The sequence below is a fragment of the Caretta caretta genome, chromosome 1 (assembly GCF_965140235.1).
Source record: "Caretta caretta isolate rCarCar2 chromosome 1, rCarCar1.hap1, whole genome shotgun sequence".
Classification (NCBI taxonomy): Eukaryota; Metazoa; Chordata; order Testudines; family Cheloniidae; genus Caretta; species Caretta caretta.
This window is the reverse complement of record NC_134206.1, coordinates 143,959,888-143,986,988: the sequence shown is the minus strand read 5'-3', so window position 1 is coordinate 143,986,988 and position 27,101 is coordinate 143,959,888. Positions and strand designations below refer to the sequence as shown.

Below are 27,101 nucleotides of genomic sequence, written 5' to 3'. Positions count from 1 at the left end.
TTATATTTTTATGAAATTGAAAAGATAACCATAATACACTGGATGACTTGAGAGGCTGCTAATGGGATGCAGAGCCTCTCAGCTATGCTGTAAATTCAAATCCAAAGAAGCAGCTTGATCCAACTCCACTAAACTCTAAGGGCTTGTCTACACAGCTCTGCAGTTCAGACTAAGGGGGTGTGGATCGCAATATGCAATAGCATTCTGTGCTGTAACTCCCCTGATATACATACAAGTGTTAATGCCTAACTAGTTCACATTAACTTAGTCCTGGTTCACATTAACTTAGTCCTTAGAGGAATATGTTAACATGAACTAGATAGCTTTTAGTTTGTGCCACCAGCAGCCACATGGGGGAGTTACAGCACAACCCGCTAGTGCAGAGAGGTTCTCAAACTGTGGTCCATGGCCTACCAGTGGTCTGCGAGCTCCATTCAGGTGGTCCGCGGATAGTTCCCTCTAAGGTATGTGCCTGGGTAGCCGCACACAAAAGAACGAAGGGCCACCCACCTAATTAGCGGAGCCGCGCAGGCATAGCTTCACTAATTAGGTGCCTGGATCCTGGAGAAGATGCACAAGTAAGGTGAGGTGGTGGCCTTGGGGGGAATAGGGGTAGGTGGGAGGGGGCAGTGGGGTGAGAAGAAGGGGTGGGGCGAACTTGGGACATGCAGGGCTGCGGCGGCCAGAGAAAGAAGCGACTTTCCCCATCTCCAGGGTTGCGGATGTCAGGAAGAGATGGCCCTCCTTCCCAGCCTCAGCTCCATGGCTGCTGTGGCCGGGGAGAGAGGGAGAGACCCCTTTCCTTCCCAGCCCCAGCTCGGGGGTTGCCGTGGTGGAGGAGAGAGGGAGAGGCCCCCCTCCTTCCCAGCCCCAGCTTGGGAGCTGCCGCAGCAGGGGAGAGAAGGCACAGCCATCACATTAGAAAGGTAAGACTACTGATATTAAAATGAGTTGTGTGCTTTTATTTGTAGAACAAAAAAACATTAATTAAATTATTAAAGTTTTTTATATATAGCACTTTTATCCAAAGTGCTTTACAATAGTTAGCTAACGGTACAAACAACATTTGGAAAGACCATTAAGTGGTCTGCTGAGACCCTCACAATTTTCAAGTGGTCTGTGGAAAAAAAAAAAAGTTTTAGAACCACTGCACGAGTGGATGTTGCAATTCACAGCCCCATGCTCCAAACTGTGGGGCCATATAGACATAGTCTAAGGCCTGGTCTACAGTATGCAGTTATTTCGGAATTAGCCGAGTTACTTCGAAATAAATCTGATTCCGTCCACACGACCAAACCAGTTTTTTCAATTTAAAGGGCTCTTTAATCCGATTTCTGTACTCCACCTTGGCAAGTGGAGTAGCGCTAAAATCGAGATCGCAGTTCCGGGTTACAGGTACTGTGGATGCAATTCGACGTTATTGGCCTCCGGGAGCTACCCCAGAATGCTCCCTTGTGACTGCTCTGGACAGCAATCTGAACTCTGATGCACTAGCCAGGTAGGCAGTAAAAGCCCCGGGAACTTTTGAATTTCCTGTTTGGTCACCATCAGCACAGTCCACCATCACAAGAGACCACACAGTCCCAGATTCGCAGACAAGTTCCCAGCATGGTCCAAACGGGAGGTACTAGATCTCATCGCATGTTGGGGAGATGAATCTGTTATGGCAGAACTACGTTCCTGTCAAGGTTCCTCCCCCACTCTGAACGCTAGGGTACAGACTTGGGGACCTGCATGAAAAACCTCCTAAGCTTATCTTTACCAGCTTAGGTCAAAACTTCCCCAAGGTACAAAATACTACACCCTTTGTCCTTGGATTGGCCGCTACCACCACCAAACTAACACTGGTTACTGCGGAAGAGCTGTTTGGACGCATCTTTCCCCCCAAAATACTTCCCAAAACCTTGCACCCCCCCTTTCCTGGGAAATGTTGGATAAAAAAGCCTCACCAATTTGCATAGGTGACCACAGACCCAAACCCTTGGATCTGAGAACAATGAAAAAGCATTCAGTTTTCTTACAAGAAGACTTCTAATAAAAATAGAAGTAAATAGAAATAAAGAAATCCCCCCTGTAAAATCAGGATGGTAGATACCTTACAGGGTAATTAGATTCAAAAACATAGAGAACCCCTCTAGGCAAAACCTTAAGTTACAAAAAAGATACACAGACAGAAATAGTTATTCTATTCAGCACAGTTCTTTTCTCAGCCATTTAAAGAAATCATAATCTAACACGTACCTAGCTAGATTACTTACTAAAAGTTCTAAGACTCCATTCCTGGTCTATCCCCGGCAAAGACAGAATACAGACAGACACAGACCCTTTGTTTCTCTCCCTCCTCCCAGCTTTTGAAAGTATCTTGTCTCCTCATTGGTCATTTTGGTCAGGTGCCAGCGAGGTTACCTTTAGCTTCTTAACCCTTTACAGGTGAGAGGAGCTTTCCCCTGGCCAGGAGGGATTTCAGAGGGGTTTACCCTTCCCTTTATGACAGGTTTCAGAGTAACAGCCGTGTTAGTCTGTCTTTGCAAAAAGAAAAGGAGTACTTGTGGCACCTTAGAGACTAACCAATTTATTTGAGCATGAGCTTTCGTGAGCTACAGCTCACTTCATCGGATGCACAGTTCCAAAAAAAGAAAGACAAATACATATGATAAAGTCTCCAGGGCCATGACGGAAAGAGGCTACTCCAGGGACACAGAGCAGTGTCATACAAAAATCAAGGAGCTCAGGCAAGCATACCAAAAAGCCAGGGAGGCGAACGGGTGCTCTGGGTCACAGCCCCATACATGCTGCATGCAATTATGGGGGGTGATGCCACCACTACCCCACAACTGTCTGCGGACACCTGCAAGGGGGGAGTAGCACGGAGCGAGAAGGATGAGTTTTTGGAGGACGAAGAGGAGGACAGTGCACAGGCGGCACGTGGGGAATCCGTTTTCCCCCCTAGCCAGGAACTATTCTTAACGCTGGAGCCAATAGCCTCCCCCACTCCCAAGGCATGCTCCCAGACCATGACCCTGGAGAAGGCACTTCTGGTGAGTGAGAGCTTGATTAGAGCCACAAGGTGGGGTGTAGGGGGAAACCCAGCCGCTCTGGGCTGTTCACGTTGAGTTTAAAGGACTTGTCCCTGTTCAGAGCCTCATCGGAGCCACACAGTGGGTGTTGGTGGGAGGGGAGGGTGTTGTGTGAAGTGATCATCCCAGAGAGCCCACAGGCCCTCCTTTTATATGGCAAACCCACCAGGCATTGCTTGCTATGGGAAAGGGGGCCTGGCCGTTTGAAAGCATTGAAATGAATGTGGTAGAAGCAGAACCCTGCGTGCCCCTAGGGCTTACCATGGCTGCCTGCAAGCTGAATTCTGTTGCCCGGCCGCATGTGATGGCTTACTCACACCAAAGTGGCAGGCACTTCAGTATAAGAGGCAAAATGCGACCTTGTACAGAAAGACAATGTGCTGTGTACTATCAATTGCCTGTTTCACTGAGAAAGAGTGTCCCCTTTGTTCTCCAAAATGTATCTTTTAAAATACTACCCTCCCTTTTTCTCCTCCCACAGCAGGTGCAAATGTTTCAACGTGGCCCCTATCTACTCCATCCCAGAGGCTGGTCCAGATTAGAAGGTGGAAAAAATGAGCTCGGGACGACATGTTCGCTGAGCTCATGCAGTCCTCCCGCACTGATAGGGCCCAGCTGAATGCATGGAGGCAAACAATTGTGGAGTCACATAAAGTGTTACATGAATACGAAGAGAGGAGGGACGTGCACGATGAGAGCAGGCAGGATGCTATGGTCAAACTCATGGGGGAGCAAACTGACATGCTCCGCTGTATGGTGGATCTAATGCGGGAAAGGCAGCAAGACCACAGACTGCCGCTGCAGCCCCTGTATAACCATCCTCCCTCCTCCCCAAGTTCCATAGCGTCCTCACCCAGATGCCCAAGAACACTGAGGCTATGGGGACCCACACAGTGAACCACAGAGGATTGCAGAACCAGCAGAAAGCTGGCATATCTGAAATTTTGATTTGGTTTCTGGACTTGTCCTTCCCTCCTCCTCCACCCCCCTAACCCAATACACCCCTCCCCCTTCTAGCTTCTGATTTCTCTCAATGTTTTGTGCAACAAATAATAAAGAATGATTTTTAAACAATTGTGACTTTATTTCCTTTCTCATATATAGGGGGCGGGTAACTTTAAGAGAAACAAACACAACTGTCACACTGTACCTTGGCCAGTCATGAAACTGGCTTTGAAAGATTCTCTGATGTGCAGCGTGCCCTGCTGCGCTCTTCTAATCGCCCTGTTGTCTGGCTGTGCAAAACTGGCCGCCAGGTGAGTTGCCTCAACCTCCCACCCCACAAAAAACGTCTCCCCCTTACTCTCACAGATATTGTGGAGCACACAACAAGCTGCAATTACAATTGGAATATTGACAGGTTTCAGAGTAGCAGCCGTGTTAGTCTGTATCCACAAAAAGAAAAGGAGTACTTGTGGCACCTTAGAGACTAACAAATTTATTGAGCATAAGCTTTGAAGTGAGCTGTAGCTCACGAAAGCTTATGCTCAGCTAAATTGGAATACTGGTTGTGCTCAGATCTAACCGAGTCAGTAAACTGCGCCAGCGCGCTTTCGAACATCCGAACGCACATTCCATGACCATTCTGCACTTGCTCAGCCTATAGTTGAACTGCTCCTTACTACTGTCCAGGGTGCCTGTGTATGGCTTCATGAGCCATGGCATTAAGGGGTAGGCTGGGTCCCCAAGGATAACTATAGGCATTTCAACATCCCCAACAGTAATTTTCTGGTCTGGGAAGTAAGTCCCTTCCTGCAGCTGTTCAAACAGACCAGAGTTCCTAAAGATGCGAGCGTCATGCACCTTTCACGCTGATGTTGGTGAAACGTCCCCTGTGATCCACCAGTGCTTGCAGCACCATGGAAAAGTACCCCTTGCGGTTTACGTACTGGCCGCCCCGGTGTTCTGTGGCCAAGATAGGGATATGCGTTCCATCTATCACCTTGCCGCAGTTAGGAAACCCCAGCGCATTAAAGCCATCCACAATGGTCTGCACATTTCCCAAAGTCACTACCCTTGATAGCAGCTGGTCAATGACTGCGTTGGCTACTTGCATCACAGCAGCCCCCACAGTAGATTTGCCCACTCCAAACTGATTTCCGACTGACCGGTAGCTGTCGGATGTTGCAAGCTTCCACAGGGCTATGGCCACTCGCTTCTCAACTGTGAGGGCTGCTCTCATTTGGTGTTTTTGCACTTCAGGGCAGAGGACAGGAAGTCACAAAGTTACATGAAAGTTCCTACGCATATGAAAGTTTCTCAGCCACTGGGAATCATCTCATACCTGAAACACTATGCGGTCCCACCAGTCTGTGCTTGTTTCCCGGGCCCAGAATCGGCGTTCCACAGCATGAACCTGGTCCAACAGCACCATGATCTCCCAATCACCACATGTCGTGCTTCTAGGAACATCTGTGTCCATGTCCTCATCAGTATAGTAATCACGCTGTTGTCGCTTCCTCGCCCGGTTTTGCAAGTACTGCACGTACTGCTGGATAATGCGCAAGGTATTTACAATGGTCAAAACTGCAGTGGAGATCTGAGTGGGCTCCATGGCTTTGGCGCCTCTATGGGTAATCCTGGCAAAAGGGCATGAAACGTAGGAGAGCAGAGTGGCAGCGGAAGCATTTGATGAGAAAGAGAGAGTAGATACTAGACATTACATAGGAAGACGAGAGGAAATGCGAGGTGAATTCACAGTAGGAGAAGAGCAGCAGTGCACCGTCTGCTGAAAGCAGTATGGCGTATGCACGCCAAAAAGACGCAAAACAATTGTCTGCAGTAGCTTTCACAAAGGGAGGAACGGCTGATGACACACACCCAGAAACACCCACGAGAATGTTTTTGCCCCATCATGCACTGGGAGCTTAACCCAGAATTCCAGTGGGCAGTGGGGACTGCGGGAACTGTGGGATAGCTACCCACAGTGCACTGCTCTGACATTCGATGCTAGCTTCAGTACTGTGGACGCACTCCGCCGAATTCACGCGCTTTAGTGGGGACACAGAAGACCGAATGTATAAAATCGCTTCCGAAAATTTGAATATTTCGAAATAATTTCGTACCATAGACGTACCGTAAGACTCCCTTGACCTTCACAAGGAGTTGGACTGCATGGTTGCCAGTTGCCATGATCAGAAAGCTGTTCAGTGAGCAATGTGATCTCATTCTAATTATTAATGCACAGATGACCACATTAGAAAATTACCAGTTGACACTCTTGCTAGTAGTGTCAACAATCTATGTACCTTGTAAATGAGCTATTCAATTATGCAAAGGAAAGGGTTTGAATGCAGGGAGGGAGTGGCATAAGAACTCTGGAATTAAAGCTGGGAATTGCTGTGGAGGAAAGATAAGGAGGTGGGATGCCAAGAATGCAATGCATTTAACTAGACAAAAAGTGTCAAAATAAAAGCGTGACTAGTTAGATGTGTGTCTGTCATCAGGTGGATTACTTTGTTTGCATGACGTATACATTTCTTTCACCCTTCATCTGCCTTTATAATTTTAGATTATAAACTCTGCAGTGCAGAGACTGTCATCATCTGTGTTGAGGGAAGCAGCTAAGCATACTGGGTGCTGCCCCAACATAAATAATAGAAATGATAACTGAATGGGAATAGAAATACAACTACCATTTCACCGAGTAGACACGGTCCCTTTGAAATACTTGAGGTATATTGGTGGGGAATCACAGGGAAGTTTGCATGATCACTGCCTACACCTATGCTGTGAACTACTGGTTGAACAGATGACTTCATACTTTATGGCTGTCAATACAGTAATATAGCTGACAACATAACTTTTCTAGGGGACAGGCAGAGGCCTGCCAATTTTGACAGTATTCCTTTAATTAAAACGAAAAAAGCTCAAAACATCAGTTAACTTTAAAAAGACCAGAAAAGGAAGTTTAAAAAAAGATGTGCTGACAATCAACGCAAGAATGACATGACTCAGTGTTGTGTTTTCCATTTCAGTGAACATACTTAGAGAAAAGATTTGGGATAAGGCCTCTTTTAAAATCACGTAGATTTGTGATTTAAAAGAGTATATTAAGACATGGCAGCCCCTGCGTATTGACACTGATTATTTCCCAGTATGTGTTAGTGAGAAACCCATTGATGTTTAATGGTAGAAGTTACAAAATGGTAACAGCAGTTTAAATAGGAATATAAAAGAAAATCCAATTTTCTCCACTATATGTTGAGATTTGTGGCACATATTTGTTGTTATATTGCCAGTAAATAATCATGCAGATCTTTTTCTACTAAAGATTAAAATGTTGACTTATTGGACAATCTCTAAAACAATATTATTTAGTAGATAATAAAAAGCACTAGGAGTATCTCCTGGGTTCTATCCTTGACTCCGTACTGACTTAACGTATGAACTTTGGCAAGTCACTAAACTCCTCTGTGCCAGTTTACCCATCTGTAAAATGGGAATAATTTTACCACTGGTCATTGGTGTTTTGTAAACATTAAGCAAATACTCTCCAGCAACCACACACCACACAACAAAAACACTAAGCCAGGAACCTATCCTTGCAACAAAGCCCGATGCCAACTCTGTCCACATATTTATTCAAGTGACACCATCATAGGACCTAATCACATTAGCCACACCATCAGGGGCTCATTCACCTGCACATCTACCAATGTGATATATGCCATCATGTGCCAGCAATGCCCCTCTGCCATGTACATTGGCCAAACCAGACAGTCTCTACGCAAAAGAATAAATGGACACAAATCAGACGTCAAGAATTATTACATTCAAAAACCAGTCAGAGAACACTTCAATCTCTTTGGTCACTCGATTACAGACCTAAAAGTGGCAATTCTTCAACAAAAAAACTTCAAAAACAGACTACAACGAGAGACTGCTGAATTGGAATTAATTTGAAAACTGGATACCATTAACTTGGGTTTGAATAGAGACTGGGAATGGTTGGGTCATTACACATATTGAATCTAAATGTTTCCCTAAAGTTAAGTATCCTCACACCTTCTTGTCAACTGTCTAAATGGGCCATCTGGATTATCACTACAAAAGTTTTTTTCTCCTGCTGATAATAGCTCGTCTTAACTAATTAGCCTCTCACAGTTTGTATGGCAACTTCCAACTTATCTGTATGTATATATATTTCTTCTTAGTATATGTTCCATTCTATGCATATGATGAAGTGGGCTGTAGCCCACGGAAGCTTATGCGCTAATAAATTTGTCAGCCTCTAAGGTGCCACAAGTACTCCTGTTCTTTTTGCGGATACAGACTAACACGGCTGCTACTCTGAAACCTGTCATTAATTAATATGTATTTTGAGATCCTTAAAATAAAGTACAAAGTATAGAAATTCAAAATAAAAATTAAGCTTGTTATTGTGGATAAGTTGTTGGGTATTTTTTTACCTGACTCGAGAAACAGTCATGAGTTGATCATGCCGTATCTCTTCATTCTGTGGCCTCAGGAGCAGAAATGTCAGTTTCTCCTTAAGTCGGTTTGACAGTGTCCCGGACTGTGCATAATCCATTATGTCATACATTATCATTGTCCTGGGAAAGTTTTCCAGAGACAATTTTCTCCAGCAGTTATCCCTGCCACCAAAGTATGCTGGGGTCTCATCCAGGTTACTGATGTACTATAAGGCCACAAAATAATAATAGTAATATATAAAATAAATGCTTACATGAAAACCTAATTCATTTTATTGGGGTCCCAAGTCTCCGCTATTCTTATTTTCTCATCCTCATTAATTATTTTAATGATGAACTTGCACATTAAAGAAAACCTTATTCAGAGTAAATCAAATGGCTGGAACCCCTGTAATGACCTATTCTGCCTTAAAATTCCTATAATACAATGACATCTGTTCTCTGGATATCTATATCTACCTCCATTACATAAATATACATAAAATTATAATATAATCAGTAAATTTAAATTGATCACAAAAATATGCATATGTACATTAATAGTCTGAGTTCCTTCGCTGCTCAATTGTAACAAATAATTATTTGAAATTAGAGTATTGTTCATAGCAATGTTTACATGCCACCATCCTTCCTAGATCTGGGTGGCATAGCCAGTCATCTAGGATTTGGCCCTAAATTTTTTAAAAATAGGAACTAACCAGAAAAGGTTTCATTGCACTACTCAAGCATCAGCACTTCTTGGTGATGATTCTTCTCTCACTTATAGTACTATAAATCAGCCGTAATTTCATCAAAATCAATATACTAACACTGGTCTAAAAAAACCAGAATGGTACTGATTCTCTTCTCACTTATTCCATTTAAAGAGTATCACAGTTATCAGAGTGATCTTTTAAAGATTTCTACCATCCTTGTGTAACCCTGACAGTATACATTATAGGTCCTAATCCATACAACTTCAATAACTTCTCTGGAGCTTCACAATCATAGGGCTTCATTTTCCAGTGCCTTGTCATTTGTAGAGTCATTTACATCTGTTCAAGGTGGATGTAAAACACTACCAAATCAGATTTCTGCACTCACACAGAAGTGCTTGATGTACCCTTTACACTCATTTTGAGCTGATATAAATAGCGGCACAAGGTGTAAGCTGTTGAGAATTAGGTCTTTAAATTTTAGTCTTGCAGTCATAATCACTATCTACATTTTAGATCACGTTATAATCTTTTTTCCCAAAAAGAAGTATTTTTTTCATTACCAAGACCTGTAAGAAAATATTTGAAAACATTTCTTACTTGCATGTAATCTTTCACTGTAGCAACGTCTATTTCATCTATTATTTTGTGGTTTTGATATTGAAGTTCATCCTGTATCATTTGATCATAATATTTCCGATGTCCCATCAACTTGCAAGCATCAACTGCTGCCTATAAAAAACAGGAAATACACTGTAGCTAAAAAAACAAAAACACACACACAAAATTCCTAGAGTGCTCATATTTCAACTCAGGGAAAAGTCTTAATGTTCCCGAAATCCCAGTGCTCAACAAAAAATTAAAATAAACAAGGCATGCTAATTAGTAAACAGAAAACTCACAGAGATTGGAGATGGATTGTCCACTAACTCTGCATTATTAATACTATGATTTGTACAATTGTAGCACCTAGAAGCTCTAGTCATGGAGCAAGAATGCCATTGTGCTAGGTGCTGAACAAATAGAAAAGATAGTCCCTGCCCCAGCCAGCTTACAATTTAAGTATAAGACAAGAGACAACAAATGGATACAGACAGACAGAGGAATACAAATAAACAATGAGAAAATAGTGGTCAGCATAATGGTGAAACAATTCAGTTACAACTTTGAAAATAATGCTTAGTGACATAGCAGCTTCCCCCAGATGCACAAAGTAACTTTATAGCTTTTTAAAACCTTCATCTATGTGGCTGAAATTTGTCAAGTCTTATTTTTGCCTAAGGGTGGTGTTTTTTTAAGTTTGAGACTCTGTTTAGCACTGATTCAGAAGGTTTTGCTCCACATCCTCAACTTGTATAACTTGTCACAGCGCTATTGAAGTCAATGGAGCTATGACAGATCAGCTAAGGATCTGCCCCTTTGAATATAAAAAAAACCCCACTTCGCCAATATAAAAAAATGGATTATTCTAAATGTTGCAAACTTTTTCAAACAGCTTTAACGTAGTAGTAGTTTGGCGTAAACACTAGAACTTTAATATCCCTCTCTCACAAAAATGTCTGTATTTCAATGGTGTATATCTATAATTACTAGGATCTCTTGGTATTAAAGATGTTATAAGAAAGGTAAAGTTATTATATATAAAAATAATTGTATTGGCTATACCTAGTTTTTCTGTTTTAAGAGTGCTGAGGAACTGCCTCCACAGCAGGCACCAAAGGTGATGGAATTAAGAATATTTTTTTTAAAAATTACAAATGAAAGCTACATGCAAACACCAGAAAAAAATCTTTCTTGCAAAGCTGCCACCCTCCTTCATTTCACAAAAAGGAAATTATATTCATTCATGAGTTACTGAATTAGTCAATCACACTATAATGACAAAGCAACTGTTTCTTTACTTGGGTGGAATAAACCTAAAACATGGGCCTCTTTGCTTAAAATATAAAGATGTTCTCACTCCTGTTAAATATAAGCTAAACTGAATAGGCTGGAAGATCAGTAGATACTGACCACTTGCATTTCTGACTTATGCTGTGCTATAAATATTATGTTAAGACATAACACATCAAATGAGGTGTAATGTCATGATGCAGTAAACTATATCAAGTAGCACTGATGGAATGACAGAACTTCTGTAAAATATACTACTGTATCTGAATGTTAATTTCTGCAGTATTTCACTATTTGGATTTTTAGGGTGGTGCCTAGAGACCAATTTAGGCAGTTTATGGGACTCTTCTTTACTCCATCATTTTTGAAACACCAGTGTGGTCATTTTGTGTCCTTAAACCCTTTCCTCTATTATGGTATCGACCATGGCAGTGTGTTTCTTCTAACTGGACAGCTAGGTGAGCAGCCTGCTCTGAGGCCAATGGTGATCCAAGATTCTGGCAGTTGATGTTCACAAAGTAGACAATCCCAGATCTACAAAGGGACTTAAGTACCCAAGTCCCAGATCCACAAAACCTCTGCTCTACTGCCGCCTAACCACAGAGGTGCCTAAACTCACTCGGCACCTAAATTTTCACTGCAAGAGTTCCCATATATCTACGTTTCTGCCTCTGGGCATGTGCACTGCTGTCTCAGACAGATGTCCAGTACCTATCTCTAAGCCCCAGCATGAGCCTCAAACCAGATGAAAACAGACATTCTCCCACCTTTTGCTTGTAGGGTCTGATCTAGTAGGTGTGTTCAGAGCATGCCTAATTCCACACAAAACTCTTGGGAGGGGAGAGAGAGGAGGCAGCAGCCTCCCTTATAATCATGAGTTATAGCCAGTGGTTAGGGTACTCACCTGGGATGTGGGAGACCCCAATTCAGCTCCCTCTCTGCTGGATGAGAAGAGGTTCCCACCTCTCAGATGACTGCCCTAACCACTGGACTATAGAGTTATCCTCACTCTATCGTTCTGACCCAATGCGTACTTAATACCAAGTGGAACGGCTTTAATAAGAGAGATTGAGACAGACCCACATAAGAATTTCCCATAATACAGTGATAAGGGTATTTATGTGAAAGGTCAGAAATCCCTGTTTAAATTGTTTCCTCCAGTGTGCACTAGTTCACATTTATTAACATGGAATTCTATTTACCATTCTGTTATACAGTTCAACCAGCTGCAGCAGACTTGTCAAATCTTCCTCAAGGATTTGTCATGCACTACATACTTTCCAAAGAGTTGGCAGATACATGGCAAATCTGTACCATTCTCATTGTCTGCATTCTTCTACTAGCTGCCTTGTTGACTTTCCAAGGAAACAGAAGAAAGTGGTGAGAGAACAGGTGAAGATTATTGAAGCATTCTTCAAATTATGATTCTCCTACAATCAAAGGCTCTAATACACTAAGTCAAAAATGTTTGATGTACCTGGTAGGGATTTAAAAGCTCCTTTATTCAAGACAATACAGTCAATAAAGAATAGGCAGTTTTAAAGAAAGAAAATGCTAGTATGTGTCTTCAGAAATCCAACCTGAAACCCAAACTGCACCTTGGGTGACCAGACGTCACGATATTATCGGGACAGTCCCGATTTTAGAAGATTTGTCCCGCGTCCCGACCTTACATCCGTCGGGACGCCCTTTGTCCCAATATCAGGACCGTCCGGACCACAGCCACGGCACCGCCGCTCACCGCTTCCTGGGGCAGCTCCCGGCACCCGTGTGCTGCAGGGGTGGGGCTTGCAGGCGCCAGAAGCGGGCACAGAGCCCTCCACAGCTCCGGCAGCTCCCACTGGCACCTTTCCCAGCCAGTGGGAGCCACGGAACTTGTGCTTGTGGCGGGCGCAGCATGTGGAGAGTCTGGAGACTCCCCTTGCTGCTCTCACCCTAGGAGCCAGAGACCCCCCAGCAGGGCTGGTGAGTGTGGCCAGGGAAGGGGGCAGGGCATGATGGTGAATGTCTGGGAATGTGTGTGGAGGGTGCTGGGCAGTGGGGGAGGTTTGAGTGTTTTGGGATGCTAGGCAGTGGGGGCTTGTTGGGGGGTGCTGGGCAGTGGGGGAGATCTGTGTGTGTCAGGGCATTGGGCAGTGGGGGCCTGTGTGGGGCATTGTATAGTTGTGGTGGTGGGGCTGTGGGGAAGGGCACTGGGAGGGAGGAAGGAAGGGAGGGGAAATCTGTGTGTATTGGGAAACAAGCAAGTGGGGGGTTCTGTGTGGGGTGCTGGGCAGCTGTGGTGGGGCTCTGGGCAGGGGGGCGCTGGGCAGGGGTGTGTGTGCACAGCACTGTGCATTTGTGGTGGAAGGGTTGTGGGGGGGCTCTGGGCATAGTGGATCCAGGGGGTGCTGGGCAGGGGAGCTGTGTGGCGCAGCATGGGCCCACCCCCACGTGTCCCCTCTCATGGCTCCGGTCGGGGCTGTGCACCTGTGTCTTTCTCCTCCCCACAGCTCGCCGAATGTGTCCTGATATTTCACTCTTGCGATCTGGTCACCCTAACCGCACCACACAATTGCTACAGGATTCTTCTTGTTTTGGTCCAAAATAATTTTTGCTTCTTGTATTACAGGAATAACACACACTAGAGTGTGGACTTGCTTGACGAAGAAAAACACTGTATTATTATTATTATTTGTATTACTGTAGCACTGTCATGGACCAGGAGCCCACTGTGCTAAGCAATTTTCAAATGCAGAACAAAAATGCAGAACATACCCTATAGAGCTTATAATCTAAGTGCGCACATCTTATCTTTATAGGCAATTATGTACTACAGAGATGAGCATAGTATAGAAATCTATATAGAATACAACTTATTGTTCAATGCATCAGAAGTTATGATTTTTTTTTAAGTACATCATCGCTGCAAGGATAACCTGTCAAAAGAACAAGGTTAACAGAATCCTGTTCAGCAAATTTATAAAAACAAATCTTTTGACTTAACTAATTTCAGGGGCCTAAAAATATAGTTTTAATGTCTATTAAATAAAGGCAGAACTGAATGACAAAAGAACTGTAAAAGACAGCTATACAGAACAGTGCCTGTAGTGACAACATTTCCTAGAAATAAATTAATCCAGATAGAGAATATGGGCATAGATATACAAAGAGTTTTTATATACTATACTGAAAGAATCATTGTTTCTTTGCTAACAAAAGTAATGTTGTTTAAGGAATGAAGTGTCTGCTTGTTAGAATTGGAGATATGTGTAACTGAGGATAAAGATGTTATAGGATTTTACAAAATAAAATTCAGAGCCAAGGTATAGATGAAGTGAAGAGAAAACGATCACATAAAGTAAGTCACCTCACTTGCTGGACTTATTGTTCTTTTTCCACTTATGTACTTGCTGCCTTGGCCTCCAGTATGGCGAAAAATCTTGAACACAATGAAAGGTGGAAACTCATGACCAGCAAACCTAAAGAAACAAAAAACAAAGTTAACTATCTGGCACTATAAAGAGCAGATTCCTTATTGTTTAAACTGGAAGGGATAAACTCTTAGTTAAAAAACACTGGTACTCAAGATCTCCAACCATCCTCTAAAAACTCTAAGGATAACAAACCCAAATAATATAAACATGGTTGCCGACACACAGGTGCTGCGGTGACCTGCACCACTGTCCCTCCCTCCAGGTTGACTTGGGCTCCAGCATCCTAGGTTATGCTGGGGAAACCCAGACCTGAATTCATTTATATTAATATACACAAAAACAAAAAATATTGTTAGGCTGTAAGTTGGAAATAAATATATAATGTAAGAGGAGGGGGAAAACTTGACAGTTAAGGCTTTAGGGGAAAAAATTGAAAAGCTAGGAAATGTGAAGTTGTGGTAAACATTTAAAAAAAACAAACAAACAAAAAAACCAACCCTACACTTTAGACCAGGGGAGGGCAAACTTTTTGGCCCGAGGGCCACATCGGGGTTGCGAAACGGTATGGAGGGCCTATCCCACTTCCCGCCCCCTGACTGCCCCCCTCAGAACCCCCGACCCATCCAACACCCCCCCCGCTCCTTGTCCCCTGACCGCCCCTTCCCGGGACCCCCCACCCCTAACTGCCCCCCCGGGACCCCATTCCCTATCCAACCCACCCGCTCCCTGTCCCCTGACTGCCCCGACCCCTATCCACATGCCCTGCCCCTGACAGGCCCACCTGACCCATCCAGACCCCCACACTCCTTGTCCCCTGACTGCCCCCTCCCGGGATCCCCGTCCCTAACTACCGCCCCAGGACCCCACCCCCATCCAACTCCCTCCTGCTCCCTGCCCCCCCCGGGACCCCCAGACCCTCCAACCCCTATCCAACTCCCCTCTGCTCCCTGTCTCCTGACCGCTCCCCCCCAAACCTCCGCCCCATCCAACCGCCCCTGTCCGCCCCCCCGGGAGCTCCTGCCCCTTATCCAACCTTCCCTCCCCCCACCCCCTTACCATGCTGCTCAGAGCAGCAGGACAGGCTTATTGGAAAGCTTGGGAGGTGGGCGGGTGCAAGCCATGCTGCCTGCATGGCGGAGTACTTACAGGGGAGGGGGAACAGCGGCGGAGGGGGCAGGGACTAGCGACCCCGGCCAGGAGCTCAAGGGCCGGGCAGGACGTAGTTTGCCCACCTCTGCTTTAGACAGTATGGAAATACCAAATCATGGTATCTTAACTCTCTTTTTGTATCCGCATTCTGCAGCTGCCCAAATTCATGAAACAATCTAATGCATGAACATGCATGGTCACATATCTATTTTGTGAAGACAGCATGACCCCAGTGTGTTTTTATAAAGTGTGCTTTAGCTGCATTCAGTTCTTTATATACATTTAAAACAGACTCATATGTTAAATAAAAATCATCCCTGAAATCCCTTCCAAACTAGTAACAGGGACAACTTATCAAAATAACCAGAATTTGTCCAATTGCGCTAAATGGTTGCTATGTCAAAGGCCAAAATCCAGGGTTTTTTGTTCTTATTTTTGCTCTTAAGAAAGGACTAAAGTTAGCTTCCTAAATCCACATTTAGGTATCTCAGTGACCCCAGTGGAAGCTGCAGGGTGTTCAGAACCTTGATAAACTCTCCTTGACTTGAATGGAACAAGATTTGGGCCCAAAGCTTGGAGACCCTTGGGAGGGAAGCTTGGAAGGAATTTTATTATAGAATTACAAAGCAAAGCCTCAAACCAGCATTTTACAACACATGGTCAGGTCTCAGTTGCCAACTTTCTAATTGCAGAAAACAGAACACCCTTGCTCTGCCCCTTCCCTGAGGCCTCGCCCCTCACTCACTCCATCCCCCTCCCTGGGTCACTCACTCTCCCCCACTCTTACTCACTTGCTCATTTTCACCCTGCTGGAGCGGGGCTGGGGTGCAGGGAGGGGTGAGGGCTCCAGCTGGGTGTTTGGGCTCTGGGGTGGGGTAAGGAATGAGGGCTTTGGGGTGCAGGAGGGGGCTCTGGGCTGGAGCCGAGGGGTTCAGAGTGTGGGAGGGGGCTCCGGGCTAGGGCAGAAGGTTGGGGTGCAGGAGGGGGTGAGGGCTCCGGCTGGGGGTGCGGGCTCTGGAGTGGGGCCGGGAGTTTGGGGGCAGGAGAGGCTCTGGGCTGGGGCTGAGGAGTTCAGAGTGCAGGAGGGGGCTCAGGGCTAGGACGGGGATTAGGGCACGGGAGGGAGTTCGGGGTGCGGGCTCCGGGTGATGCTGACTTCAGGTGCTCCCAGGAAGCGGCAGCTCCAATGGGAGCTGTGGAGCCAGTGCTTGGGCCAGTGCCTGTGGGTGGGGGCAGCACACAGAGCCCCTGGACCACCCCTCTGCCTAGGAGCTGGAGGGACATGCCAGCCGCTTCCCAGGAGCCGCGTGGAGCTGGGCACAGAGTCTGCCTGCCCCGCTGCTGGCCTGCAGCCAACTAGACTTTTAGCAACCCTGTCAGCTGTGCTGACCGGAGCCGCCAGGATCCCTTTTCAACTGGGCATTCTGGTCGAAAACTGGATGCCTGGCAACCTTAGTCAGACCACCTACTTGTTGTAAATTGCAGGATTGGAATCTTAATTCCTACCAAAATGGAATAATATAATTGAAACGCTGACACAGTTTAAAAATTGCTAAACACTAGAATTCATTTAAACCATCTTATTTAAATGTAGAAAGAAGTCTGGATATTAATGGCTATTTGCATTTAGCATTTAATTAATTTTTTTAAAGGACAAACTCAAATCAAATGCATTCGTTAGATTGATCACACAATGAATAAACATTAGGAGATTGAGATTTTGTATTCAGAGCAACTGAAGGCAGTAAATCTGTCCAGAGGGCATGGGAGTTGCAGAAATGCAAGGTATCCATCATACCCCTTTGTTGAGGCACCTGTACTTGGTTAGTGCAGACTAGCAGGAGAAGGGACATGAACAATGCAGCTAGTGAATATGCTGATTCAGCTCATCCCCGGTCAGGCTTCAATTGGGAAAGGCTCTCTGTGAAAGCCTGATTGCAATTTAAAGCTGCTCTCCTCTGCCTGAAGCTATGGAGGCAGTAGTGGAAACTGCAAATACCACCAGCTTCCTCTTTAATGTCAATTTCCACACAGGTCACAACTTATGCCCAGAGTGTTTATTTGCATGTCTAAAAATATCATATATTTCTATCTGGAGTGCTGCATGTTGGTGTGTTGTAAAAAAGAAAAATAGCAAAAATAATGATATGTGCATGCAGCATAGATCATTTTATTTCTAAATTACATTTCCTCAGGCATGTATTAAGCACGAATTCTAGATGAGATCCAAGTCCATAGTAAGTTTGCATTTTTAAAAAGAAAACATAGCTTATGGTGTGCAATAAAGGTATCTGACATATTTCTATTATACATAGGACTACTTACCTGTCTGGCTTTCAATATGAAAAGTTAATCACCACATATCAAAAAAATCCTGTTTTTCAAAAACAAGAAAAACAATCACTTCCAGTAGAATCTCAGAGTTATGAATATCAAAGTTACGAACTGACCAGTCAACCACATACCTAATTTGGAACTGGAAGTACACAATCAGACAGCAAAAAAAAAAAAAGAAGAAAAAAAAAAGAAAATACAGTACAGTACTGTGTTAAACATAAACTACTAAAAAAATAAAGGGAAAGTTTAAAAAAAGACTTGATCAGGTAAGGAAACTGTTTCTGTGCTTGTTTCATTTAAATTAAGATGATTAAAAACAGCAATTTTCAAAGCTGTATTAAGTCAATGTTCACTTGTAAACTTTTGAAAGAACAACCATAATGTTTTAGAGTTACGAACTACCTCCATTCCCAAGGTGTTTGTAACTCTAAGTTTCTACTGTATTGCAAAAATAACAACCCCATCCCAAAAAAGCAAAGCAAACAAAAAACATTCATTTCCCCCACTCCGCACTTCTGTGACTTTAAGATGAACAATTAAAACTTTATCAAACTTTCCAAAAATACTCACTTGTGAGGTAAAAATACATGAGAAATATTAGCCCAAAAGGCATTTGTTTGAGTATTACTGTACTTAGACAACTTGCCCTGCCAACTCTAACATTGCTAGTGTGACACTATAATAAAAACAATTGATGGCACTTTTGGTTAACTTTAGAAAAAAATCATCATATATGCTGGGTTGAATAAATAAATCTGACTACTTTACCTGAATCTGACTTTACACTGCATACTAGGATCTTTTATAAGTTCAGCTTCTAAAGGACTCACTCTCCTCACAATCTCATATGTAATGCAATGCTCCTGAAATAGATGCAGGCATTATTCAATAAAATTGAGCAGTTTTGGTTCCTATAATAACACATCCCACACCAGTTTTACATGGGAGTAGAGTGTTAATTAGTATTTTTAAAGTGCTTTGAAATTCTTAGATGGCAGTTACTATAGAATTGCAATATTTATTATTGTTTCTTTTTTATGACTCATTTTATTCTTTTACCCAATGTTACTCTTTTCTCTGCTGAAGTTCTTATCTTTTTGCCCTCCCTTTCCAATGTTATAAGTTTTATTTTCTCAGCTTTGCACTACAAAAAATCCAAAGTAGTTTTCAATAAGGACAACAAATATTAGGAAATACATCTCACATACAATTTTAGCTCGTCCCTTTTACTAAAAAAATCCCAAAACTGTCAAGGTGCTCATCTTTTTTCCCTCTCCATCTGTCTTTCCTCTTCTCTTAAACTATCATCAATTTCTCCCTCCACCCAATTCTCTGAACACCTCTGTTAAGATATAGATATTCAGGCCTGTCTGCAAAGGCCTATACTTTAAGAATTTAGGTGTATTCTTATAATTTAGTTAGTTACAGAGGTATAAAAGAAAGAATCACAATCACTGTCTGCCTGTATAGGGCCTTCTCTTACTGTGACAGTCTGAGGCCCTGTTCTTAGGCTAAGGCCTTTGGCTAAGCAGCAGAGGCAGCCATAAGCTGGGAAGCGAACAGTCACATCCTCACCAGTCACACTGAAATAAGGTAGTTCTGGCAGTTAAAAAGGTGATCCAATCTGTCACCTCCAGAGAAAGGGAAGAGCCTAGAAGATTTAAAGAAAACTTTATTTGATAGCATCCTGTCTGGCAAGAACTCACTTATCAATAGATGGGGTGTGAAATCCTCATTTCTTTGTTGTTCTATCACTGTAGTCCCCACTTCCCTATAAAAAGAAAAGGAGTACTTGTGGCACCTTAGAGACTAACACATTTATTTGAGCATAAGCTTTCGTGAGCTACAGCTCATGTCATCGGATGCATGCAGTGGAAAATACAGTGGGGAGATTTATATACACAGAGAACATGAAACAATGGGTGTTACCATACACACTGCAAGGAGAGTGATCAGGTAAGGTTTCAGAGTAACAGCCGTGTTAGTCTGTATTCGCAAAAAGAAAAGGAGTACTTGTGGCACCTTACAGACTAATACATTTATTTGAGCATAAGCTTTCGAAGTGGGCTGTAGCTCACGAAAGCTTATGCTCAAATAAATTGGTTAGTCTCTAAGGTGCCACAAGTACTCCTTTTCTTGATCAGGTAAGGTGAGCTATTACCAGCAGGAGAGAAAAAAACCCTTTTGTAGTGATAATCAAGGTGGGCCATTTCCTGCACAAATCCAGGCTTTCTCACACCCCCCCCCCCCACTTTCCGGGGACACACACACAAACTCACTCTCCTGCTGGAGTGTGTGTGTGTCCCCGGGAAGTGGGGGGGGTGTGTGAGAAAGCCTGGATTTGTGCAGGAAATGGCCCACCTTGATTACCATGCACATTGTAGGGGGAGTGGTCACTTTGGATAAGCTATTACCAGCAGGAGAGTGAGTCTGTGTGTGTATGGGGGTGGGGGGGTGAGAAAACCTGGATTTGTGCTGGAAATGGCCCACCTTGATTATCATGCACATTGTAGGGAGAGTGGTCACTTTGGATGAGCTATTACCAGCAGGAGAGTGAGTTTGTGTGTGTGGTTTTTGGAGGGGGGTGAGGGAGTGAGAGAACCTGGATTTGTGCAGGAAATGGCCCACCTTGATTATCATACACATTGTGAAGAGAAACAGCCGTGTTAGTCTGTATTCGCAAAAAGAAAAGGAGTACTTGTGGCACCTTAGAGACTAACCAATTTATTTGAGCATGAGCTTTCGTGAGCTACAGCTCACTTCATCAGATGCATGCAGTGGAAAATACAGTGGGGAGATTTATATACACAGAGAGTGAAGAGAGTTGTCACTTTGGATGGGCTATTACCAGCAGGAGAGTGAGTTTGTGTGGGGGGGGGCCGGAGGGTGAGAAAACCTGGATTTGTGCTGGAAATGGCCCAACTTGATGATCACTTTAGATAAGCTATTACCAGCAGGACAGTGGGGTGGGAGGAGGTATTGTTTCATGATCTCTGTGTGTATATAACGTCTGCTGCAGTTTCCACGGTATGCATCCGATGAAGTGAGCTGTAGCTCACGAAAGCTAATGCTCAAATAAATTGGTTAGTCTCTAAGGTGCCACAAGTACTCCTTTTCTTTTTAAGAACATGTGAGGAACAGTGGGGGGCGGGGAGGAATAAACATGGAGAAACAGTTTTACTTTGTGGAAATGGCCCACCTTGATTATCACTACAAAAGGGTTTTTTTCTCTCCTGATGGTAATAGCTCACCTTACCTGATCACTCTCCTTACAGTGTGTATGGTAACACCCATTGTTTCATGTTCTCTGTGTATATAAAATCTCCCCACTCTATTTTCCACTGCATGCATCCAATGAAGTGAGCTATAGCTCATTAAAGCTTATGCTCAAATAAATTTGTTTGTCTCTAAGGTGCCACAAGTATTTTTTTCTTTTTTCAGAGTAACAGCCGTGTTAGTCTGTAGCTGTAGCTCACGAAAGCTCATGCTCAAATAAATTGGTTAGTCTCTAAGGTGCCACAAATACTCCTTTTCTTTTTGCAGATACAGACTAACACGGCTGCTACTCACTTCCCTATGGTTTGTTTGTATAATCTCTGTCTGGTTCTGTGATTGTTTCTGTCTGCTGTATAATTAATTTTGTTTGGAGTAAACCAATTAAGGTAGTGGGATATAATTGGTTATATAATCGTGTTACAATATGTTAGGATTGGTTAGTTAAATTTCAGTAAAATGATTGGTTAAGGTATGGCTAAGCAGAACTCAAGTTTTACTGTATAGTCTGCAGTCAATCAGGAAGTAAGGGGGGAACGGGAACAGTGAATGGGGTTGGGGGAATTGGAATCATGTTTTGCTAAGGGTGGGGAGTGGGAACAGGGAATAGGAACAGGGACACAGGTAAGGCTCTGTGGTATCAGAGCTGGGAAGGGGGACACTGAGGAAGGATATTGGAATCATTGCTTGCTAGAAGTTCACCCCAATAAACATCGAATTGTTTGCACCTTCGGACTTCGGGTATTGTTGCTCTCTGTTCATGTGAGAAGGACCAGGGAAGTGAGCAGATGAAGGAATAAGCCCTCTAACAACCTCCCCACGTCTCTTGCCTTTTATTCCATTCAATGGAGTGACATTATTGCAGGAGGAAAAAAACAGCTTTTCTGAATGCACTCAAATATTTGCTCTGCTCAGTGTAAGACACACAGACAGTGAGAGCAAAGAATGTGGAGAACTGTCCAAGAAGATAGGAGCGAGCCTGTCTGTTTGCCTGCATAGCGGATTCAGAAGAGTGATATTACCCTAACTCCAAAAGCTACAGCTGAGGGGTTTCATCACTCTAGCGTAGGGCTCCACTGGAATTCACGGTCCTAAGGCGAAATGTTTTGGGCCTACTGGTTAATTTGGACCTGGGTACTGTTTCTCCAGGAAACACTACTTTCTTCTTCAGAAGGGATGGATCAGTCAGAAGCCCATTCCACCTTTGGCAGAGTAGGGGGAATCTTCCTGAGCATATGTAAGTATTCATCTGATGTGTTCATGTGATAAATGGAGCCATGAATTATGAGCAAGGAGAAGAGACTGTGGCAATCACCATTTTGTATTTCAGAGTAGCAGCCATGTTAGTCTGTATTCGCAAAAAGAAAAGGAGTACTTGTGGCACCTTAGAGACTAACAAATTTATTTGAGCATAAGCTTTCGTGAGCTACAGCTCACTTCATCCAGGTATTTTCCACTGAATGCATCCGATGAAGTGAGCTGTAGCTCATGAAAGCTTATGCTCAAATAAATTTGTTAGTCTGTAAGGTGCCACAATTACTCCTTTTCATTTTGTATTTGGTGCTTCAAATTGGACAGTGGCACAGTGATACTTCAGGCTGGTTTCTCTTTGAGAAAAACCTGGATGTAAGATCAGTTAGATCCTTATTTGGGAAACTGGAAGCCTTAAAAAACAGCAATTTCTTACATCCTGTAGGCCCTTTTATGCACAGCACATGTATACTCTAAAAACTTTATAAAAATTATTGACATCCTATGCGGGGATAGATCAATAGAGACTATGTGAAGTTTACAGCAAACAGTTGTGCATCCCTAGGAAGAGGGCTAGAACACTTCTGAGGGATGTGAAAGTAGAATGAATTATACTGAAATTATAATTCATTAAAGAAATGCTACTTGAAGGGTTTGTTGAAATATAGTTGTCAGGAAGAGAAACAGTAAGGAGTGTGAGACAATTGGTCCTCAAACTAATTAACTTAGAGCTCCTAATGAGCTAGGAGATTGGTAAACGTTAGTATGCAAATAAGATATGTATGTATATTTGTCAGTTTCTGCTTCATTTTGTCTTATGTTAAATTGGCTTTGGCTTAGCTGTATAAATAAGTTAGCTTGAGCCTCAGAGAGGGGCTCACATATCTGGGTGCACTGGCAAAGCGCTTTGCTAATAAACAGAGTGGTCTGGCAAATTATGTGAGTCCTGAATCTGACTCTGACAGGGATTAAATGGGTTTTAAAGGGCACATAGACTTTGTGCTGGCTATTTGCACAGGAGTGACTTTTACCCAAACTGCATTACCCTGGAGAAGATAATCTATGGTTATATAATGCACTGTTCGAGAATTTACTAACGTAAGTATTAAGATATTACTATACCACCAGTTATACCAGTTTCAGAATGGTAGCCGTGTTAGTCGGTATCAGCAGAAACAACGAGGTGTATATGTAAAAAGAAAAGGAGGACCTGTGGCACCTTAGAGACTAACAAATTTATCTGAGCATAAGCTTTCGTGAGCTACAGCTCACTTCATCCAAAAGCTTACGCTCAAATAAATTTGTTAATCTCTAAGGTGCCACAAGTACTCCTTTTCTTTTTGCGGATACAGACTAACACGGCTGCTACTCTGAAACCTGTAATTATGCGAGGAGTATATGTGGCACCTTAGAGACTAACAAATTTATTTGGGCATAAGCTTTAGTGGGCTGGTTTTAGCCCACGAAAGCTTATGCCCAAATACATTTGTTAGTCTCTCAGGTGCCACAAGTACTCCTCATTGTTTTAGTTATACCAGTGTAACTCCTTGATGGGTTTTTTTCCAATTTGGTTTATACTGCTTTCTGAGCTCATGCCACAAGAAGTTTGTCTCCCTAGGGAGCTGGAGTGGTGTAACTGCCACAGCAGTATCCCAGGCACTGGTAGAGTTGTGCTGGTAAGTTTTCCCCTGTAGCAAAGCACCGGGTAGTTTACAGCGAGGACGGGCAGTGTTTTTCCAGAGGAGCATACCGCGGCCCGGATGGTGTGTGTTAGCAGCCTGAACAGCCTCCTGTCGATGTGACTCCACCAGGCTCTCTGGAGGATTTTAGCTGCGAGCTCTTCTTCCGCCCTGACAGGAGACACGAGATCAGCACCAGCCCCTGCGCTCACAGTAGGGCGACCAAATGTCTTGTTTTGGCCGGGACAGTCCCTTTTTTTAAGCCCTGTCCCAGTCGACTTGATCAGTTGGCAACAGCAAACAGGGCAACTGCCCATTTTTGTCAAAAAAGTGGGGTGCGGGGGTGGGGCAAGTGGCGATGCCAGCTACGCGCGGGGGGAGGGGGCAGACCTGGGGGGGGCGCTCAGGCGAGCAGTAGGGGGTGCCCCCTTTTCGCTTTGGGAAATATGGTCACCCGAGCTCACAGCAGCGGGGTCCCTAAAGGCGGATCCAGGGGTGACACCGCCAGGGCCGTTTTGGGGGCAGCGAGCTGTGGGGACAGACAGCACACAGGGGTGCGCGTCGTCCCCCCCCAGCACGTAAGCCGAGCGCGGAGGGGACTCGCTGTCTCCAAGCCGCTGCCTGGGCGCCCGCACGGCGTGGCGGTGACCCCGAGCTCGCAATGGCGGGGCCGGATCTCACAGCCCCGCTAACGCCTCCCTCCTGCGGGCAGCGGGCGCGAGGCCGGGCGGCTCCCGGACAGGCGGGGCGAGGGGCGCCGCGGTTACTCACGGCCGCGAGGGACACTCTGCCCGGCGCGCGGCTCCGCTCAGCATCGCGACCCGGCTCCTCGGAAGTCCCGCCCCCGCGTCACTGTTGCCTGGAGACCGGGACACGTAGGGAGGGGGGAGAGGGAACCACGCCATCCCCGCCCCTTTCCCAGCCGTTTTTGTCGTTAGGCCTTCGTAGCGGCGCGTGCGCTGTGCGGCTCTGACATCATCGCGCGGCGACGCGGTTGGGAGCGGCGCCGCGATGTTCAAGGTGAGAAAGTCCCGTCCCGGGGCCGCAGCGCCAGGGATACCCCCGCCGCTGCCGCCCGTGGCCGGGCTCAGGCCCTCGCCTGCCCGGCGCGCTGAGCAGGGTGAGCGGCGCCTTGGCACGGCCGCCGCTGCCGCCAGCTCCTGCCGGGTGACCTGGCGCGAACGAGCGGGAGCAGCCCAGCCGGGGCGCGGGCACCCGCGGGCCGTCTCCCCGTGTGCACGGGATGGCCCGTGGCCTAGTTACAGATCCGCCCCAGGTCCCCATGCAAAGCGTTTGCTCCCCTCCTCAACTGGCTGCTACGTCAGGGAGTTCAGCCCGTGCTCGCTGGGGGTTGCCGAGGGCACCCGTCGCTTTAGTACAGGGGCGTGAATCGCGTTTGAAAATATTGGGTAGGGGCTGTTTGGCACTTCATTAGTACGTGCAGCCTGTCAACAGAGGGCTCTACAGGCTAAAGTTGTGACAAGCAAAATCCTTTGACGTTAGGCATCTGATAACTTGTAGCATTTGTTGTTTTATTTGAGGTCTCAATTCTGCAATTCACCGCAGCCGAGTGAATTGAGCCAGCCAATAGACTCTGAGGCAGGTGCTGCAGGTGTAGCGCTACAAGCAGGAGGGAGGCATTAACATGGCTGTGAGACCTGCTCCCTCCTCTGTTGTGAGCCTGGCTTCACAATGTCTATGTATGCTCAAGCACAGGCTTGGAAACAGGGAGTTTGCAAGGCAAATTGGTTGAAAATGTAGTAAAGAACAGAATTATCAGACACAGAGGCAAACAGGATTGTTGGGGAAGAGCCAACATGATTTTTGAAAAGAGAAGTCATGCCTTTTCAATCTACTAGAATTATTTGAGGGGGGTCAGCAAACATATGGACGAGGGTGATTCAGTGGTTATAGTGTAGTTAGATTTTTCAGAAAGCCTTTGAAAGGTCCCTCACCAAAGGCTCTTAAGCAAAGTAAACAGTCATAAGAAAAAAGATTCTCTCATGGATCAGTAATTGGTTAAAAGATAGGAAACAAAGGATAAGAGTAAATGGTCAGTTTTCAGAATAGGGAGAGGTAAATAGTGCTGTTCCCCAGAAGTCTGTTGAGACCAGGCCTGTTCAGCATACTCATAAATGATCAGGAGAAAGAGGTAAACAGTGAGGTGGCAAAATTTGCAGATGATACAAAATTACTGTAGATAGCTAAGTCCAAAGCAAACTATGAAGAGTTACAAAGGGATCTCACAAAACTGGGTGGCTGGGCAACAAAATGGCAGATGAAATTCAGTGTTGATAAATGCAAAGTAATGCACATCGGAAAACATAATCCCAACTATACATACCTTATTTAGATCCCATCATTTTGTATCACCACTCAAGAAAGAGGTCTTGGAGTCACTGTGGATAGTTCTCTGAAAACATCCACTCAAGATGCTGGATCAGTCAAAAAGGCTAACAATGTTAGGAACTATTAGGGAAGAGATAAGATAAAAAATCATAATGCCTCTATAATATAAATCCATGGTATGCCCATATGAATACTGCATGCAGATCTGGTTGCCCTATCTCAAAAAAGATATATGGGAATTGGAAAAGGTCCCGAGATGGGCAACAAAAATTATTAGGGCTATGGAATAGCTTCTATATGAAGAGAGATTAAGAAGACTGGGACTTTTCAGCTTGGAAAAGAGATAACTAAAGGGGATATGACAGAGGTCTATAAAATCTTGACTGGTGTGGAGAAAGTTATAAGGAAGTGTTTATTTGCCCCTTCACAACACAAGAACTAGGGATCACCTAATGAAATTAAAAGGCAGCAGGTTTAAAACAAACAAAAGGAAGTACTTCTTCACACAACGCACGGTCAGCCTGTGGAATTCTTTGCCGGCGGTTGT

At 44.6% G+C, this 27,101-nt stretch overlaps 2 protein-coding genes across 6 annotated transcripts in view; one reads left to right on the top strand and one right to left on the bottom strand.

The window, feature by feature from the left end:
* The window catches only part of C1HXorf58 (chromosome 1 CXorf58 homolog), a 30,748-nt gene extending 5,597 nt beyond the window's left edge, over positions 1-25,151 (bottom strand). The window contains exons 1-7 of one of the 3 annotated variants that reach the window (XM_075131972.1): positions 24,977-25,151; positions 24,277-24,376; positions 18,771-18,865; positions 14,450-14,561; positions 9,808-9,939; positions 8,489-8,718; positions 4,148-5,656 (exon numbers count right to left, since the gene is read on the bottom strand). In XM_075131972.1, the coding sequence (XP_074988073.1) occupies positions 5,356-5,656; positions 8,489-8,718; positions 9,808-9,939; positions 14,450-14,561; positions 18,771-18,865; positions 24,277-24,376; positions 24,977-25,110 (1,104 nt within the window). In that variant the 5' untranslated portion in view covers positions 25,111-25,151 and the 3' untranslated portion in view covers positions 4,148-5,355. Of the gene's footprint in view, positions 1-4,147; positions 5,657-8,488; positions 8,719-9,807; positions 9,940-14,449; positions 14,562-18,770; positions 18,866-24,276; positions 24,377-24,976 lie in introns of those variants that run through there. The other 2 variants (XM_075131974.1, XM_048863140.2) reach the window with 2 other exon arrangements.
* The window catches only part of APOO (apolipoprotein O), a 71,056-nt gene continuing 69,085 nt past the window's right edge, over positions 25,131-27,101 (top strand). The window contains exon 1 of one of the 3 annotated variants that reach the window (XM_048863181.2): positions 25,131-25,225. In XM_048863181.2, coding sequence (XP_048719138.1) covers positions 25,217-25,225 — 9 coding nt within the window. In that variant the 5' untranslated portion in view covers positions 25,131-25,216. The remainder of the gene's footprint in view (positions 25,226-27,101) is intronic. The other 2 variants (XM_048863162.2, XM_048863171.2) reach the window with 2 other exon arrangements.